This window comes from Emydura macquarii, unplaced genomic scaffold, assembly GCF_026122565.2.
Source record: "Emydura macquarii macquarii isolate MOO-44397 ecotype Brisbane River unplaced genomic scaffold, CSIRO-AGI_Emac_v2 contig_1386, whole genome shotgun sequence".
Classification (NCBI taxonomy): Eukaryota; Metazoa; Chordata; order Testudines; family Chelidae; genus Emydura; species Emydura macquarii.
The window spans coordinates 1964328-1981277 of NW_027131523.1; the positions used below are offsets into that span (position 1 = coordinate 1964328).

A 16950-nucleotide genomic window follows, 5' to 3' on the forward strand; every position below is an offset into this window, starting at 1 on the left:
CAGGGGGTCCGATATGCAGGGATCAGGACTTGTGTCATGTTCTGGGTCCAGAGAGGGTCAGACTCCAGTCATGGTAGCTCACGGAGGACCCAGCTTGTTGCCTGGGCACTTCCCGGAGGTGTGGCCCGTGGGCTGATACGGGGGCCAAGGGGCCAATCGGGTGTCAGTGGAGGCCTCTCGGGCAGGGTTTCCCATCTGTACATCTGCTGCGGGTCGGGGGGAGCCGGGGGGTGGGGGAGTCCTTGGCGGAGCAGCTGTGCCGCCCCACGTGGGGGCCGGCTGGCCCTTACGGGTGGCGATGGGTGGAAAGTGATTGATGGGGGGGGGGGGGTGCCTGTGGAAATGGTTGGTGGTGTGGAATCAAAGAATTAATCATAGAATTGATTGATAGAATGCCTGGTCTGAAACTGGTCATAGAAGCCTGGCCTGAAGTTGTAGCCTGAAACTGAAATAGAAGGCCCAGGCTAAACCATTCACAGAATGCCTCAGCTGAAATTAGGATAAAGATGTTAAAGTCCCACAAGAGGTCTCTGAACCACACCCGAGAGGCAAGTCTCTGTTATGAGCCTTAAGCCTTATTGAAGTCTGAACAGACTTCAACTGTTTTGATGAGTACCAGTACCTGCCTCCCTTTGTCTTACCGGCCCCATAGAGACTCACTCCATACAAGTTAGCATTTGAACAAGTATTGTGTCACCACCCATCTTCGGGTGTTAGCCAGGGTCCCTGAAAACTACATTGTACACTCAAGTGACTCATTGGGCGTTCCTGTGAGGGCATCTGGTGCGCCCCACTGTGCAGTGTGATTGTCTTTCCTGTTAAGTATAAACTGTTAATCCAATTCCACTATACGATCAACATGTAAATGAACCTAAGCAACCCCTATATAAGTCTTCTGTATCTGGTAGCCAGGGGAAGTACATTTGCCCAGCATGCAGACATGCTGCTTGACTTCCCTATAGCCAGCTGGGTTTGCCCTCTGGCTATAGTGTTCCCCATAGCTATGGTTATGTGATTGTGTGTGTCACAATTAAAGCTGCACCCGATCCAACTCTAAAATGTAGCAGTGTGATTCTTTTCCACGGCAGTGGGAGGAGAAAAAATGTGGTGACGGTCGCTGGTGGGTCGTGGGAAGGGGCTGGTGAGTCACCGGCGTTAGAAATGGTGCCGATGGGCGACGCTTTCCTCCACTGTCTCTGCCCGTCTGAATTCCTCCCGAGCCCTGAGAGCCGCCCACACCTTCCCTGTTGTCATCTGGGTCATTGCATTAGTGAGACACCCAGCTGCCACTGCGGTTGTTGGAGGAGTAAGAGAACTGATCTGGGGGGGAGTGGGGCCTAGTGGTTAGAGGGGGTTGGGTGGAAGCCAGGACTCCTGGGTTCCCTCCCTGGCTTTGGGAGGGGAGTGGGGTCAAAAGCCCTGACCCCCCTGGGGGGGGGAAGGGAGTGGTGCGTGGGGGAGGGCAGCTCAGGCAGATGGTGCCACTGAAGCCCCCAGCATTCATTCTGCCCCCCCCCCCCCCCCCCGGTCTGCAGACTGCTGTTTGCCTTTGACTCCACCAGTCCTGCTGGAGTGGGCATCCCCCCGGCCAGTGGATGGGGTGGGGGTGGAGAGGGGGAGGAAGCAGGGGGGTGAGAGGGTGGAGAAGGATTAAAGGAAGTGGACGAGCTCAGGGGGGGTAACTCCAGATTAACCCCAGGAGCTGAGCTCACCGCCCGGTTGCAAACAGGAGTGACTCTGGATTGCCAGCCTGGGTGCCAGGTATCCCTGCAGCTGTTTGCTCCTGAGTTTGAGGGGGCCTCGGCCCGGCCTCGCCACTTCCCGCCAGGGCTCTGCAAACACCGCCTGACTCAACAGCTGGCACCGTGCCCGCCCGGGCCCCGCCCTGCAGGCCGAGCCGCACCTGGGGCGGGGGGGGGGGGGCAGGTGGGGGGATGGGGACCCCCTGTGCTCCCTCCGCTGAGCCCCCCCACCCTTCCTAAGGCGGCTCCAGAGCCCTCCGGGGCCACCTTAACTGGGCCCCGGGGCCACCTTAACTGGGCTCGGACGCCCGCCCGTTTCCTGCGCCGCGCCGATCCCTCCAATTCCTTTCCGAGCCAGTGACGGCGCGTCTCTTAAAGGGCCCCCCCCCGCCGCCGCCGCCGCGCCCAGCCCCACCCCCGTCCCCGGCGGCTGCCAGGCTCCAGCTCCGCCACTCGCTCGGGAGCCGGCGCCGTCTGGGGGGTTCTCCGGGGCCATGGAGTCGTCGGGCGGCAGCAGCCCGGGGTGCGCGGGGCAATGCACCGCTTTCCTCCGCACCCAGAAGGGCATCGTCCTGGCGCTGGAGATCGTGAGTGGCCGGCGGGGGGGGGGACACGTGCATGGGGGGCCTGGGCTACGGGGGGGTGCAGAGCAGAGGGGGGGGGGGTTCAGGGGTCCGCGCTGGAAGGCGGGGCCCGTGGGAGTCAGCCACACGTGCCAGGATTGACAGGCGGGAAACACACCCCAGCCCTGTCTGTCCGCACCGCCTCCGCCCCCCGCCGGGAGAGAACCCAGGCGTCCTGGCTCCCGGCCCTCTGCTCCAACCGCTAGACCCCACTGCCCGCCCAGAGCCGGGCAGAGAACCCAGGCGTCCTGGCTCCCGGCCCCCTGCTCTAACCGCTAGACCCCACCGCCCGTCCAGAGCCGGGCAGAGAACCCAGGCGTCCTGGCTCCCGGCCCCCTGCTCTAACCGCTAGACCCCACTGCCCGCCCAGAGCCGGGCAGAGAACCCAGGCGTCCTGGCTCCCGGCCCCCTGCTCTAACCGCTAGACCCCACTGCCCGCCCAGAGCCGGAAGAGAACCCAGGCGTCCGGGCTCCCAGTCCAGAGCAGCCTGTGATTTCGTGGGGAGCGGTGGGGGGGGGGGTGAATCAGTCCTGCCCACAAAGGGTTAACCTCTCTTGGCAGAGCTTGGACCTGGCGCTCGCGGACTGAGTGGAGGGAAGCGGGAAGGGCCGTGGGGTCTAGTGGTTAGAGCCGGGGGGCGGGGGGGCTGGGAGCCAGGACTCCTGGGTTCTCTCCCCGGCTCTGGGGGGACAGTGGGGCCGGTTGGGTTACAGCGGGGGAGGGGAGGGGGCCCCGGACGCCTGGGTCCCATCCAAGTTCCTCCCCGCTGCCCTCCGTTATTTCGACACCCCCGAGGTTCATTGCAGGCTGCGTCCGGCTGGGCTCCCGCGTGCTCCTGGGTGTGGCGTGCGCGTGCTGCGGAGCTGTGTGTGTGTGTGTGTGTGTCTGTGTTAGGGTTACACTGTGCATAGCTGTGTGTGTGTGTGTGGGTTAGTGTGTGTGTCAGGCTTACACTGTGCGTATCTCTGGGTGTGTACGTGTGTTAGGTACAGTCTGTGTGTCTCTGCTTCTGGGCGTGTGTGCGGTGTGGGTGGAAGGGCGCAGGGTACACACCCTGCCGTGTGTTGGCATCTGCAGATTTGGCGCAGGGCATATCTCGCGCGGCTCTGTGTGTGTGTGGTTTCCTGTGTGTGCAGTTAGCCCGGGGGGGGGGGCGCACCCCTGTCTGCAGGGCTTAGTCCCAGGCACTGCTGGGCCGGGCCACGTCCTGCGAAAGCCCCAGCAACACCTGTCATTACAAATTACACACGTGGCTGTGGGTGTGGCTGTGTGTCTCTCCCTGCTCTGCTCTGCCCCTGCGTGTGTGTGTGTGTCTGAGAGATCCAGGCCCTATGGACGGCTCACTCTCCAGGAGCTGGGGGGGGTGTCTCTCTCTGGGGACAGGAGGACAGCTTGGGGAGGGCGGGGGGGGGGGGCAGTTATAGCCCTGAGTCCACCCCATTGCCGGCCCCTCAGATCTGGCTGTTCCCAGGGGGTGGAAGGGGGATTTCCCCCCCCCCCCCCCCCCGCACCCGCGCCCATAATAAATCCCTAACCACCCAGCCACCCCCCAGCTCTCCCAGAGGGAGAAATGAGCCAGGAATAGAACCCAGGAGTCCTGGCTCCCAGCCCCCCTTGTTCTAATCTCTAGCCCCAACTCCGGGGGGGGGGGTCATTGGCTTTCCTTCTTAAAGGGGCAGGGCTCCTTTAAGGCTGTAGGCATGTTCTCCTGGGAGGAGAAAAGGCAGTGATGGGGCGGGAGCAGCAGGTCCCGGCAGGACCGAGGTGTGGCTGGGTGGGGAATACACACCCAGCTCTGCACCCTGCCCAGACCCATCTCCGCCTGCCTCGCTTTCCCCGCCCTCCCCAGGCTAGGGGCTCACCTTCCAGGGCAGAGGCTGCCGGCGGGTTTGCTGGGGGGCTCCTGTCCCTTTCCACCTGTTGCAGGTGCCATCCCTATAAGAATCCCCGTCCCCTCCACCTGTTCAGTGCGCCACCGCCCTCTGCGCCTGGAGCGAGCGCTACACCTTTAATAGCCCCCTCCATGCCACAGGCGCTGACCCTTTTAAGAACATCCCAGCTGCATATTGTGGGGGCAACCTCTCCAAGACACCCCCATCCCCTCTGCCTGTTCAGGGCACCGCCCCTTTAAGACCCCCCATCCCCTCTGCCTGTTCAGGGCACCGCCCCTTTAAGACCCCCCATCCCCTCTGCCTGTTCAGGGCACCGCCCCTTTAAGACCCCCCATCCCCTCTGCCTGTTCAGAGCACCGCCCCTTTAAGATCCCCCATCCCCTCTGCCTGTTCAGGGCACCGCCCCTTTAAGATCCCCCATCCCCTCTGCCTGTTCAGGGCACCGCCCCTTTAAGACCCCCACCCCCTCCGCCTGTTCAGGGCACCGCCCCTTTAAGATCCCCCATCCCCTCTGCCTGTTCAGGGCACTGCCCCTTTAAGACCCCCCATCTCCTCCCCCCAGTGTCTCAGACTCCACCCCCTCCCGGACCTGGGCATATTTGGCAGGGGGAGCGGGTTTAATTTAGTGGTTGCCATGGCGACCAGCCCCCCCCCCGCCTGGAAACACTCACCCTTTTGTCTGCCCAGCCCTGGCTGGTATTTTTAGCCTCCAGATGTGACTCCAGCTGGAACATTCCCCAGGCACCCTGAATGCCCCACCCAGCCCACACGGGACCCAGGAGTCCGGGCTCCCCCCCACCGCACCCCCCACTCTAACCACTAGACCGCACTGCCTGCCCTCCCAGAGCCAGGGAGAGAACCCAGGAGTCCTGTCTCCCCGCCCCCCCCCCCCCCCCCCACTCTAACCACTAGACCCCGCTCCCCTCTCAGGCGACACCACCTATCCCCAGGCACATACAGGAAAGCGGCGGGTGAGTCAGACGCTTGGCAGTAAAACAAGACGCCCCATCTTGCCTCTAATGGAATATTACAGCGTGACTCAAACTCTCGAGCCGCCCCCTCGCCCCTCCCATGGGCGCCATGGGGCAGGGAGCAGGACGGGGGGGCTAGGCAGGAGGCGCTCTCCCCTGGCAGGCAGCGTGGGGCGGTGTGGGGGCACTGTACTTATTTAAACATCTAAAGACCAGGCCCCAGCCCACTCTGGTCATTAATGTCCCCCTTATCCCTTCCCTTTAGGGGGAGGCCGGGAACCATCCCTGTGTGGCGTTATGTACCTCAGCTGCTCTGCCCCAGAGGTGGCTGCTTATTCAGCCAGGGATAATATTTTTCCTAATCATTGTCCACTTCCACCCTGCACAGGGCCTCTGCATTGTGATCCTGATCTGCTATGGTGCGTCGCGCAGCCCGGGTTACACGGGCGTGGCCATCTGCGAGCTGGTGTTTTCAATCGCCTTCTTCATCGTCTACACGCTGGGACTAAACAAGCAGCTGGCTTTTGTGCACTGGGGCTGGAGTGTAAGGAGTTATTCTATTCACACTACGCTGCATCGGGGTGGCTGTGTATTATGTGCTGCCCTGAATAACTCTTTATAAAAGGGGGGGGTCCCCAACAACCTGGCTTTAGCTTATTAACATCCAAGAAAACGACAATACAAAAAACCCTTACTTAAAATCCACGGAAATTCCTATGCAAAAAACTTTGTTAAAATGCAAAAGAACTTTGTCAATTAGCGAGGGTATTCCCAGGCCAAAGAACGTGTAATAAATGTCTTAAAGGTTGAGTTATGACAGCACAAAGCTATTGCTGCACACAGAAATTTAGAATAAATAACATAGGTAAAGAAATTGCCATAGGAAAAAAATATTAAGCAAAAAACAGACATATATGGAAATTCCAATGTAAAAAAAAAAGGGGGGGGGGGCCATTAAAGGGGTTAATAAACTGAGAACATTCCCCCACCAAACCGTGGATAATTTCTTAATATACAAGGATTTTCCATGGCAACAACTCTGTTAAATGCAAAACTATTCTGATAAAGTGGCCAAGTTATTAATCTGCCAGGAAATTTCCATGCAAAGAAGTTCCTTCATTTCTAAGATGCACAGAAAGTCCCATGGGAACAGCTCCATGGAGCTGCAAGGACATTCCTGGTCGGAAAGCTTCGCTGAAGTGAACAGTTCTTTATTTATTACTCTGCCAGCTCATGCTGATGCCAAAAAGCCCAGTTAAAATGCAAGGAAATTCCTAGGCCAAAAACTTCATTAATTTGGGGAGGGCTTCATACCAGAGACGGCCTCTGTGCATCTCCCTGCTTCTGACCTTCCGTTTCCTTCTCCCCCAGGATTTCATCCGCGCTGTAATTGGCGCTTTGCTCTTCCTCATCACCTCCGTCATCGTCCTCATCGGCCAAAGGGACGGACCCGGGCTCGCAGCCGGGGTAAAGTGACTGTGGCTCCCTTGGCAGCCAGGGCCGGGTGCTGGGGGGGGCAAGGGGGGCGCTGTGCTGCTGGGAGCTTGGCAAGGGGCGCTCTCGCCTGGCGGTCAGGGCCGTGCTGTCGGAAGTGGGGCTCTGCCCCCCGTCGGTGCTGGCCCCAGCAGTAAGGGGCTCTGTGCTGCAGCATGTCCAGCCGTCATTCCTTGCCATCAGCTGCCATGCTCAACCACAGAGGTGGCTCCATTACAATGTTGAGGGCGGGGAAGAAATGAACTGTGTAAAATCGGGGGGGTGGAAAAGGGGGATCTTCTGCTCTCCTTGATCCAAGGGCCTTGAACCCCCCAAACCCTGGGTCCTAGCAGCACCCCCCTCCAAATCCTCTGCTCCTTACAGGCAATCGACAGATACAGCGATTAATGCCGGCTTGCTCCCCTTCCCCACAGGTCTTTGGGCTCCTGGCGGGCATCCTGCTTGCGTACGATGCTTACATCACATTGCCCCGCCTCCAGAAAAACCACACGGCCGCCCCCACTGGTAAGTGCCCCCCCCCACAGGGCCAGATAGGAGGCGACCCTGCCCCCACAGGGCTGGAGGGTGGTTATACAGGAGGTGATCCTGCCCCCCACAGGGCTGGGGGGGCTAGACGGGAGGGGTTGATCCTGCCCTGCCATGAGAAGGGGGGGCAGAGGAGGGAAGATGGGGGTGCTCCTGGACTAACACCCCCTTGTGGTCTTTCTTTCCTTGCAGAGTCCCCGGAGGGTGTCTAAGGAACCTGCGGTCGCCCCCCACCCCGCTTTGCTGCCCTTCCCCACACACACACTGTTTCTAAGGACTCTTGTACCTAACCCGTGGGGGGGGGGGGCGCGGAGGAGAAGAAATTACCCCCCCAATAATCTCCCTCAGCGCCTCACCCATGTTTAGAAGCCTTGACAATGGGGAACACATGGGAGGAGCCAGCCCCGCCCCCCCCCAGCAACACCACCCCCACTTTCCTACCTTGGCTGTAGAGAGGATGAGGGTAGAGGGGTCTAGTGGCTAGAGCAGGGGGGGCTGGGAGCCAGGACTCCTGGGTTCTCTCCCCGGCTTTTGGAGGGGAGTGGGGGGTCTGTCCTTTCCACTTACCGCTTATCAAGTGCCTTTACTCTTTCTGTGCCTCAGTTTCCCCTGCACTAAACAGGGGTAACGTTGCAAGCTGTTCAGGGCAGAAGGACCCAAGTGTTTACGTAGGGCCTGTCAAAACAGGAACCCAAGCCCTTAAGGGTCCTGAAAAAATGGGATATTTCAAGGGAAATAAAATTAATATAAGGAAGATATTTTTAATCGACTAAAATTAATGCAAGGAACCAGCCCCAGGGCAGGGGATTGGCCGCCTCTGGGGGTGGGGAATGGGACACGGGGGAATACGGTAGTGCACTGACTCTGCCCCCGCGCCCTGACGCTCCCACCCCCCATTCCCCCGTCCTGCGTGCTGCTTGAATTAATTTCTGCTTATTTGGGGGAAAAGGGTTAATAAAAATACTGATAAATGGCTTCGTTTGGTCCCCGTGGTGTTGGGGGAGGGCAATTAAAGGAAGGTTCTGAACTGGGGCGGGAGGGGGTGTCACAGCCTATCCACCCCAGCTCAGGCCCATGGGCCCAGACAGCCTGGATCCCCCCCCCCCCCCGGGTTCTTTAAACACAAGTCACGTCTGCCCCTATCAATAATTGAGTCGCAAAGAGAGCGGGGCCCTCTACTGCCAGGAAACACGCCCCTCCATTGCTCACCCTGTGTTGAGATGCAGCCACCTCTGGGGCGAGGCAGCCGGGAAACAGCTGCAAATAACGCTGCAGGGGGGGCCGGCTCCGACTCTGATTTAGGTTTTAAAGGACTCTTTTATTAAAAAGGTTGCGCTTTTTGTTTGTTTTTTTTTAAATTAACCCTTTAATAGACAAACAAAGGAGAAGGGTTAAATTCCAGTCACAGTGGGCACCCCCATTCTGCATCGGGGCCAGCACAGGGTCCACCCCCACGCACTGTGGGGCCCCTCACTCTTGGAACCCCCCCCCATCCACCTACCCCCCAGCACAGCCCCTGGGGGGAATTGAGCCCCCAAATACTCCAGTATTAAACAAGCCAAAAATCTGATCAAAAGGGGGGAAACACACCGAAAAAAATCCTGCTGACCCCCGTCCCGGGTCAAAGTTCAAAGGTCACAGTGGACAGGTCACGGGTCAAGGACTAAGAACATGTGCGGGGTAAAAGGTCAACACGTGAAATTCACCAGGTCGGGGGTCCCCACGGGCCCAGTGCAAAGGTCCCACCCAAAAGTTGGGGGGTCGGGGGGGGGCAGGGGGCAGAGTTCACAGCAAACGGTCCCGGCTCACAGTGGGAAGGTCAGTCAAAGGCCACACGGAAAAGCTTCCCGCGAGCGGGTCCGAGATCAGCACCGCAGTGAACCGGGCCCGGGGACGGGCCCAGGCAGAGTTCCACGGTCGCTGCCCCACGGATCCCACCTCGGGTTCAAGGGTCACTGGGCGGCTCGGGGCTCACGGGTCCCTGCAGAGACATGGACGGGCCAGGCCAGCCGGCGACAGCCACCGGGCAGAGCCCACAGTCAGGGTCCCGCGGGGAGCTCCGGGACCCGGGGCCAGAGGGGACGTGTGAAAAGTCCCGGAGCGGACGGGTCACCCTGGAGAGGTCGTTGCCAGCCGGGGGGCGTCAACGTTCACAGGTCAACTCAGGCCACCACGCAGCTCCTGTCCCGAGCCCCCCGCGGCCCCAGCGGCCCTTTGCCCCCTCCCTTCCGGGAGGGGCCGGCCACAGGGACCGGCGGGGGGCCAGCCCCGCCCTGCAGATGGGGGGGCAGGGGGATGGGCTCCCCGAGGAAGTAGCCTTCCTCCTCCGAGTCCGAGGAGGAAGAGGAGGAGGAGGAGTCATCCCAGGCGCCGCGGCGGCCCCGAAGGTAGCGGCGCCGGTGGCGGGGGGGGAATGCCCCCTCCGAGGCCGAATAGACGAGGGGCCGCCCCCCCCGGCCCTGTTCCTCCGGGGGGGGGCCCCCATCCGACTCCCCGTCCCCCGCCAGGTGCAGGGCGTTGTCGGAGGAGGAGCAGGGCCGGGCATGGGGCCGGCACCGGTGCGGCTGGGTGCTGTGGGGCGCCCCCGGCTCACCCGCCACCAGGGGCTCCCGGAAGCTGACCCGGGGGGCGGCGCCCCGGGGCAAGACCCCCTCTGCCGCTGCCCCCCCACCTTCCAGCAGGGGCCCCTGGCTGAGCCGGGGGGAGACCGAGAGCTTGGAAGCGGAGCTGCTGGTCCAGTCGGCCCCCTTGGCCAGCACCAGGCCCAGTTCGGGCATGGAGTGGCGGTGGGGGCAGCCGCGGTGGAAGCGGGACTTGGAACCTGGCGGGGGGGGAAGAGATGGGGGGTGGTTAGGGACAGGAGTTGCCATGTTGCCCGCCTTTCCCCCCTGCCAGGATCCCCCCACCCCCCGATCTCCCTGGCCTGCTCCCCCCACACCGCCCGCCTCCTCCCCTGCCGGGATCTGCCCCCCGGGTCTCACCTCCTGCCTCCTCTTCCGGGGGTCTCGGGGAGGTGGAGGTCCCCCGCGAGGTGCATCCGGCCGGCTCGCCCCCCTGCTCGGCTCCGGGGGTCCCGCTCCAGCTGCGCCGGGCGCCAGGCTGTGGGCTCCGGGCCGCGCGGCCGGCGAAGGAGACGGGCGGGCGGCGGGGGCGGGGGCCCTGGAGGGCCGAGTCGCAGGAGTCGGAGGCGCTGGCGTCGCCGCCCCCCAGGCTGCAGCCCCGGGAGCAGAAGATCTGCCCCCCCTTGGGCAGGAAGGGTTTGCCCAGCAGGGGCAGGCGGCAGCGGCTGCAGCAGAAGCAGGCGTCGGTGGCATGCCAGTGCTGCCCCTCGTAGCTCATCTGACCCTGGTTGATCCCTGCGGGGAGGAAGGGGGGGGAGATGGGGGGACCCCACGTCAGTCCACAGAACGAGAGCGAGCGAGGGCAACCCCCGGCACCCCTGGGGTCTGTTCTGGACACAACCCCACACTGGCGTTCCCTAGACCCACCCAGCTCCCGGGGTCCCCCTCGCTGCCCGGACGCCTGGGTCCCTCTGCTGCCTGGGTGCTCTGCCCTCTCCTGGTGCCTGGAGACTGGGAACCTACCGCGGCCCAGACACTAGGGTCCCCCCGCTCTCCATGGTCCCCAGACACCAGGGTTCCTCCCCCCTGCTGCCTGGACGCCTGGGTCCCCCCGCTCTCCACGGTCCCCGGACACCAGGGTTCCTCCCCCCCGCTGCCTGGACTCCGGGGTTCCCCCGCTCTGCACGGTCCCCAGACGCCGGGGTCCCCCCGCCCCCATACCGATGTGCTCCCCGCAGGCATCGCAGTACTCGGCGTAGAGGGCCTGGTAGCAGCGGCAGCAGTAGGGGCGGCTCTGGCGCATGACGTAGCGCCGCCCGCCCAGCGCCTCCTCGCACTCGAAGCAGCAGAAATGGCGCATGTGCCAATGCCGGCCCTCGGCCTCCGTGCACTCGTCCGCGAAGATGATCTGGGGGGCGAGGGGGAGATGGAGACGGGACCTGCTGAACCCCCCCCCCCAGTCCCATCCACAGAGAACCCTGAACCCTCCCCAGCCCGGACCCCCCAGATCTCCCCCCCCGATCCCCTGCAATCTCCTGCCCCCTGCCATCTCCACAGCCCCCCATGCCTTGGCCCCGAGGATTTGCTTGCCTCGTCTCCCCCCCCACACACACATCAACCCCTGGGCCCTGCCCCTCACCTCGTCACAGGCCTGGCAGCGGGGTTTCAGCCGCTCGGCGTGGTGCCGCCCACAGAAGATCTTCCCCTCCTGGTAGAAGTAGATGAGGTCCACCAGCAGCTCCCGGCAGGCCGTGCACTGGAAGCACTGGGGGTGCCAGCAGGCCCCGTGCCCCGCCCGGCTGGCAAAGACGGCGATGTCCCCGCCGCGGATCTGCTTCCCACACTGCCGCAGAGAGAGAGAGACGTGACTCCGGGAGCGGGGCCCGGGCCTGTCTCCGCTAGGGGGCGCCGGCTCCCGTCCGGCCCCAGGGTGGGGGGCGGCGGGTTCAGGGGGGTGGGCAATGCGGCGGGACGCTGCCAGAAGCTGCAATCCCCCCCCCCCCCTCTGGCCCGGAGCTGTCACTCCAAGGACAGGGGGCTGCGGGCCTCCGGCTCCAGGCAGGGCATTGGGAGCGGCCCCCGCCCCTCGTCGCCCCGACAGATGGGTCTGGGCCGCTTGGCCTGGGATTAGCACCGCCAGCACGAGCACCAGGGAGAGAACCCAGGAGTCCTGGCTCCCAGCACCCCCCCAATAGACCCCACGCCCCTCCCAGAGCTGGGGAGAGAACCCAGGAGTCCTGGCTCCCAGCACCCCCCCAATAGACCCCACGCTCCTCCCAGAGCTGGGGATGGAACCCAGGAGTCCTGGCTCCCAGCACCCCCCAGTAGACCCCACTCCCCTCCCAGAGCTGGGGATGGAACCCAGGAGTCCTGGCTCCCAGCACCCCCCCCAGAGACCCCACGCCCCTCCCAGAGCTGGGGAGAGAACCCAGGCGTCCTGGCTCCCAGCACCCCCCGCCCCCTCAGCCATTAGACCCCACACTCCCCTCCCAGGATTCCCAGTCAGCTCCCAAAACTCTCTGCCTAGCCAAGGTTGGCATCCCGGTTCCCACAGTGCTTCGCATAGCCCACTGCGGGGTGGGGGGTTGTGCCCAAAATCCCACCAGGGAAGGGAAGCGGGAGGGGGGGCAGCGGGAGGGGCACGGACAGGGGCATGCTGGTACCTGCTCACAGATGGCGCCGGTAATGGTGACAGGGAACAGCCGGACCGTCCCCCGGCCGAGATTCTCCCGCTTCCGCTGCTGGGAGAAAAGCTTTAGCTCCTTCTTCTCTTCCTCCTCCAGCGGGCTGCAGTACTGCGCCTAGCACACAGAGAGACCGACTGAAACGGTGCCAAAATGCATCCGCTTCTGGGGCGGGGCGGCTGGGGGAACAGCAGCATATAACACCGCCCAGGGAGGGCTCGCCCGGCGCCGAGATGCAGACACCTCTGGGGTAGCGCAGCTGGGGAACAGCAGCATATAACGCCGCCCGGGGAGGGCTTCCCTGGCATTGAGATGCAACCACCTCTGGGGCGGGGCAGCTGGGAACAGCTGCATGGGGACACAGGAGAGGGAGGCAGACTTGGATCCCTGGAGCTGGGATTCGGCCCCGATGCGAGGGTTCGCTCCTGGTCTCTTGGGGGAAAATAGGCCAGGGGGATCTTTAGGACCGGGCGAAATCAGGACCTCCCTTAGGGAGGCCTCCTGCAGCATGAAGCCAGCCCCTCCACCCCGGTTCTCTCCCTGTAGTGCGGCGCCCCCCAGCACTGGGGCTCCCCAGCCCCTCACCTCACTGTCATGGGGGGGCAACTGGTGCAGGAGCTGGCGGATCCGGTACCGCTCCCCGGGGCTGTTCACATAGGGCACCTTGTCCTCGGGCAGGCAGCTGAAGAACTGATACACCTGGCATGGGGAGAAAGGGGGCGGAGGGTCAGACCCAGGGGGCGTGGCCTGACCCCAAGGGGCGGAGTCAGAGACTAGGGTTAGGGCTGTGATTTCAGGGGCTGGGACCCCACAAGGGGCGGAGCCAGAGGATGGGGGAATGCCTGCGGCCACCCATGGAGTGGGGTTATGACATCCCAACCTGGGGGGTGTCTATGGCGCCCACGTGGGTGGGGCTACGGCTCCCAGGAGGGTGTGGCTATGGCCAGAGGGGTGGAGCCAAGGGACCCCCCCTGCCCAGGAGGCGGGGCTCACCTGCTCGGGTTTGAGGCCGGGCGGCACCCAGGCGTACTCCTCGGAGGCGCAGCCGGAGTCGTCGTCGGAGATGGAGTGGCGCTGGAAGTCCGAGATGAGCCGGCCCATCATGCGCTCCAGGTCGACGGGCACCGCCCGCACCGCGTGCTCCTCCCGGGGGCACTTGCAGTGCTGACAGATCTTCCTGCCGAGGGGAGACCCTACCATAACAACACGCCGGCCCCGCCCCCGAGAGACCTTGCGAGGACGTGCCAACCCCGCCCCCGGGAGACCCTACAATAACACATGCCCCCTCCCCACAATAAACACCCTGAAGGAGAGGGTGACTGTAGGACCAGGAGCGGGGTTGTAGGCTGGGCATGGATGGGGGAGTCTCTCGGGGTCCCTGGAGGGGTCAGTGGGAGAGGATGTCTGGAGTGGGGGGGGTGCGTCCCTGGCCCCTCCCCCCCATGCAGGAGGTGCTGAGAGTCTCCTTCCGCCCCATTAACCCCCAACGCCCGGGCTCACACAGCAGCCTGGGCCCCACGGCGCTAACGAGGGGGGGCCGAGGTGCAAACGGGGCTGAGCTTGTCTCAGTGTCTCCCCCCCTCCCCCCCGGAGCACCATGCCAGGTACTTGGCTCCTGGGTCCACATTACGGGGGGGGGAGCAGGAGTGGGGTAAAACGGCAGGGGGTGGGGGGCAGCGGGGCGGGTGCCAGGGGGCTGCGCAGGGTCCCTACCTCCATCCGTGCACCAGGAAGCCGGGACACTGGTCCCCACACGCGTGGCATGGCTGCCCCCGGTCGGGATCAGCAGCTTCAGGCACCTATGGGGCAGAGACACCGTGGGTCACCCGGCACCGGAGCTCCCCAGCAGCCCTCCCCCCGGCACCTCTCCCCCCGAAACTGGGGGGTCTGGTGGCTAGAGCCGGGAGGCTGGGCTGGGAGCCGGGACCCCCAGGTCCCATCCCCGGCGCCGGGTGGGGCAGGGCCAGGGTGTCTCCCTCCAGCCCCACGCCCCGTCTCTGAGCTGCCAACGCAGAAGCCGGAACCCCCCCACAGCCGAAACCCGGCCCCCAGAGCATCGCGGGAAGGGACCCACCAACCTCAGCCATGCAGGGGCGCGTGGGGGCCGGGCCGGGCCTGGGGGGCGCGTGGGAGCCGGGCCGGGCCACGCCGGGGCCTGCAGGAGCTCAGACGCCAGGCAGGTCAGCCCAGGGCATTGTGGGAGGCGAGCGCTGCCCCACACGCCAGGACCTGCCCCGGCTCGGCGGAGCGTGACACACGGTGAGAGCTGGCTCGGTGCCTCGGGGGGAGGCGGGGGTGTGTGTGAATGAGCGAGAGAGACCGAGCCCCCCCCCAATCCCAGCCACACACCCCCCAACTCTCCACAGTGCCCGTGTCCCCCACCAGGCCCCCCCCTTTCCATCCCCCGAATCCCCCTGGCTCCAGGTCCCCCCCGTACGCAGCCGCCCCCCCCAATCTCCCCTCCTCCAGCCCTCGCTGAAGGGATTGACCCCAAAGCCGCATTAAACCCGACCCCTTAATACGACCAGCGAGTTAATCCTGACCCAGATGGGAGACAATCCCCATCCCCCCACCATCGGGGAGGGGCAGCTGGGGGATGAAGCAGCTTGCATTATCCCCCCCCCCCATACCTCCATCAGTTGGGGGGTACATTTAATAACCCCACCCCAACCCCCACACGCCCCATTCAACTGTCACCCTGCAGGGAAAGGGGGAGGGATACCGGGTAGGTGGGCCCGTGGGTCTGACCCGGGGCGATGGGGCGGGATACCGGGGTAGGTGGGCCCGTGGGTCTGACCCGAGGCGATGGGGCGGGATACCGGGGTAGGTGGGCCCGTGGGTCTGACCCGGGGCGATGGGGCGGGATACCGGGTAGGTGGGCCCGTGGGTCTGACCCGGGGCGATGGGGCGGGATACCGGGTAGGTGGGCCCGTGGGTCTGACCCGAGGCGATGGGGCAGGATACCGGGGTAGGTGGGCCTGTGGGTCTGACCGGGGCGATGGGGCGGGATAGCGGGGTAGGTGGGCCCGTGGGTCGGACCCGGGGCTATGGGGCAGGATACCGGGGTAGGTGGGCCTGTGGGTCTGACCGGGGCGATGGGGCGGGATACCGGGGTAGGTGGGCCCGTGGGTCTGACCCGGGGCGATGGGGCAGGATACCGGGGTAGGTGGGCCCGTGGGTCTGACCCGGGGCGATGGGGCAGGATACCGGGGTAGGTGGGCCGGTGGGCCTCCCCGGGGCGATGGGGCGGGATAGCGGGGTAGGTGGGCCCGTGGGTCTGACCCGGGGCGATGGGGCAGGATATCGAGGTAGGTGGGCCTGTGGGTCTGACCGGGGTGATGGGGCGGGATAGCGGGGTAGGTGGGCCCGTGGGTCTGACCGGGGGCAGCAGCATGGGAAGTGGGGCAATCGGGACCAGGAATCATCCTGCCCCGGGTAGGGCAGATGCCGCAGCTGGTTTGCCCTAGAGAAGGGAAACTGAGTCACGCAGCTGGGTCGGAGGGTGACCTCCCCAGCAGCAGCAAAACAAGCAGCTCCCCAGTGCCGGGCTGGTACCGACGGCCAGGGCAGAGGGAGCCGCGCCCAGCCCCGCACCCCCCCACATCACGGCGCCCCCTGACGAGCCCCCCCCGGCCCCACGCTGCGGGGGGGGGGCGGGGACCAGCCCGTCTCTCCAGGACCGGAGGCTCCAGGAAATTCCCCTGGACCAGGGCGGCCCCCTCCGTGCCCTCCCCCCGCTGCCCCATAGATCCCCCCCCGCACCCGCGGGTCCACAGAGACCCCCCAGCACTCACGCGGCGGGAGGAGCGTCGGTGCCGAGACCCCCGAGCGAACATCGTCTGCGGACGGGCCGGCACCCGCCACACGCCCCGCCCACGGCTCCGCCCCCCACGCCGCGCCCCGCCCACTGATCCTCCCCCTACGCCCCGCCCCGCCCACTGATCCTCCTCTCCCGCCCCGCCCCACTCCAAGCTCCGCCCACGTCTCCGCCCCCCCCCACACCAGGCTCCGCCCCTCGTCCTCCCACGCGCCACGCTCCTCCCCCCCGCTGGTTCCCCCCCCCCCCCGCCTTCAGTCTCCTCCCCCACCCCCACGCTCCACCCCCCGGTTCCTGCCCCCTCCCCACCGCCCGTCCCCTGTTAAACCCCGCCCCCCACCCCTCTGCACCTCCCCGTCGCTTGTCTCCCCCCGCGGCGCCCCGGGGTGCTGGGGCCGGTCCCAATCTCGGGGGCCTGGGTTCAGTCCCGGCTCTGGGTGGGGGCTGGAGTGGGTAAGAGCGCGGCTGGGAGCCAGGACTCCTGGGTTCTCTGCCCGGCTCTGGGAGCGGAGTGGGGGGGTAGTGGTTAGAGCAGGGGGCTGGGAGCCAGGATTGCCCCCCCCCCCCCCGTATTTCTGGCCATAGGGGGATTCGTTCTGGTCTGGCCGCCGTGTATGCAATGAGTTTGCTGGACCTCAGC

General features: G+C 64.8%; 2 protein-coding genes across 3 annotated transcripts; one reads left to right on the top strand and one right to left on the bottom strand.

The window, feature by feature from the left end:
* Window positions 1–2123: 2123 nt before the first annotated feature.
* On the top strand, window positions 2124–8551 carry PLP2 (proteolipid protein 2). Its single transcript, XM_067552309.1, has 5 exons — window positions 2124–2329; window positions 5618–5773; window positions 6601–6696; window positions 7137–7227; window positions 7441–8551. The coding sequence occupies exons 1-5, from the start codon at window positions 2237–2239 to the stop codon at window positions 7458–7460; spliced, it is 456 nt and encodes a 151-aa protein (XP_067408410.1). The 5' UTR covers window positions 2124–2236; the 3' UTR covers window positions 7461–8551.
* A 463-nt stretch (window positions 8552–9014) lies between these two features.
* On the bottom strand, window positions 9015–16376 carry PRICKLE3 (prickle planar cell polarity protein 3). Of its 2 annotated transcripts, none has more exons than XM_067552156.1 (9): window positions 16288–16376; window positions 14207–14292; window positions 13487–13670; window positions 13079–13192; window positions 12473–12610; window positions 11449–11517; window positions 11031–11217; window positions 10230–10604; window positions 9015–10069 (listed from the first exon to the last, which is right to left on the bottom strand). In XM_067552156.1, exons 1-9 carry the CDS (start codon window positions 16327–16329, stop codon window positions 9411–9413), a joined length of 1854 nt encoding a protein of 617 aa, XP_067408257.1. In that variant the 5' UTR covers window positions 16330–16376; the 3' UTR covers window positions 9015–9410. The 2 variants fall into 2 exon arrangements, with proteins under 2 accessions (XP_067408257.1, XP_067408256.1); XM_067552155.1 differs by having other exon boundaries at window positions 11449–11652.
* Window positions 16377–16950: the final 574 nt, after the last annotated feature.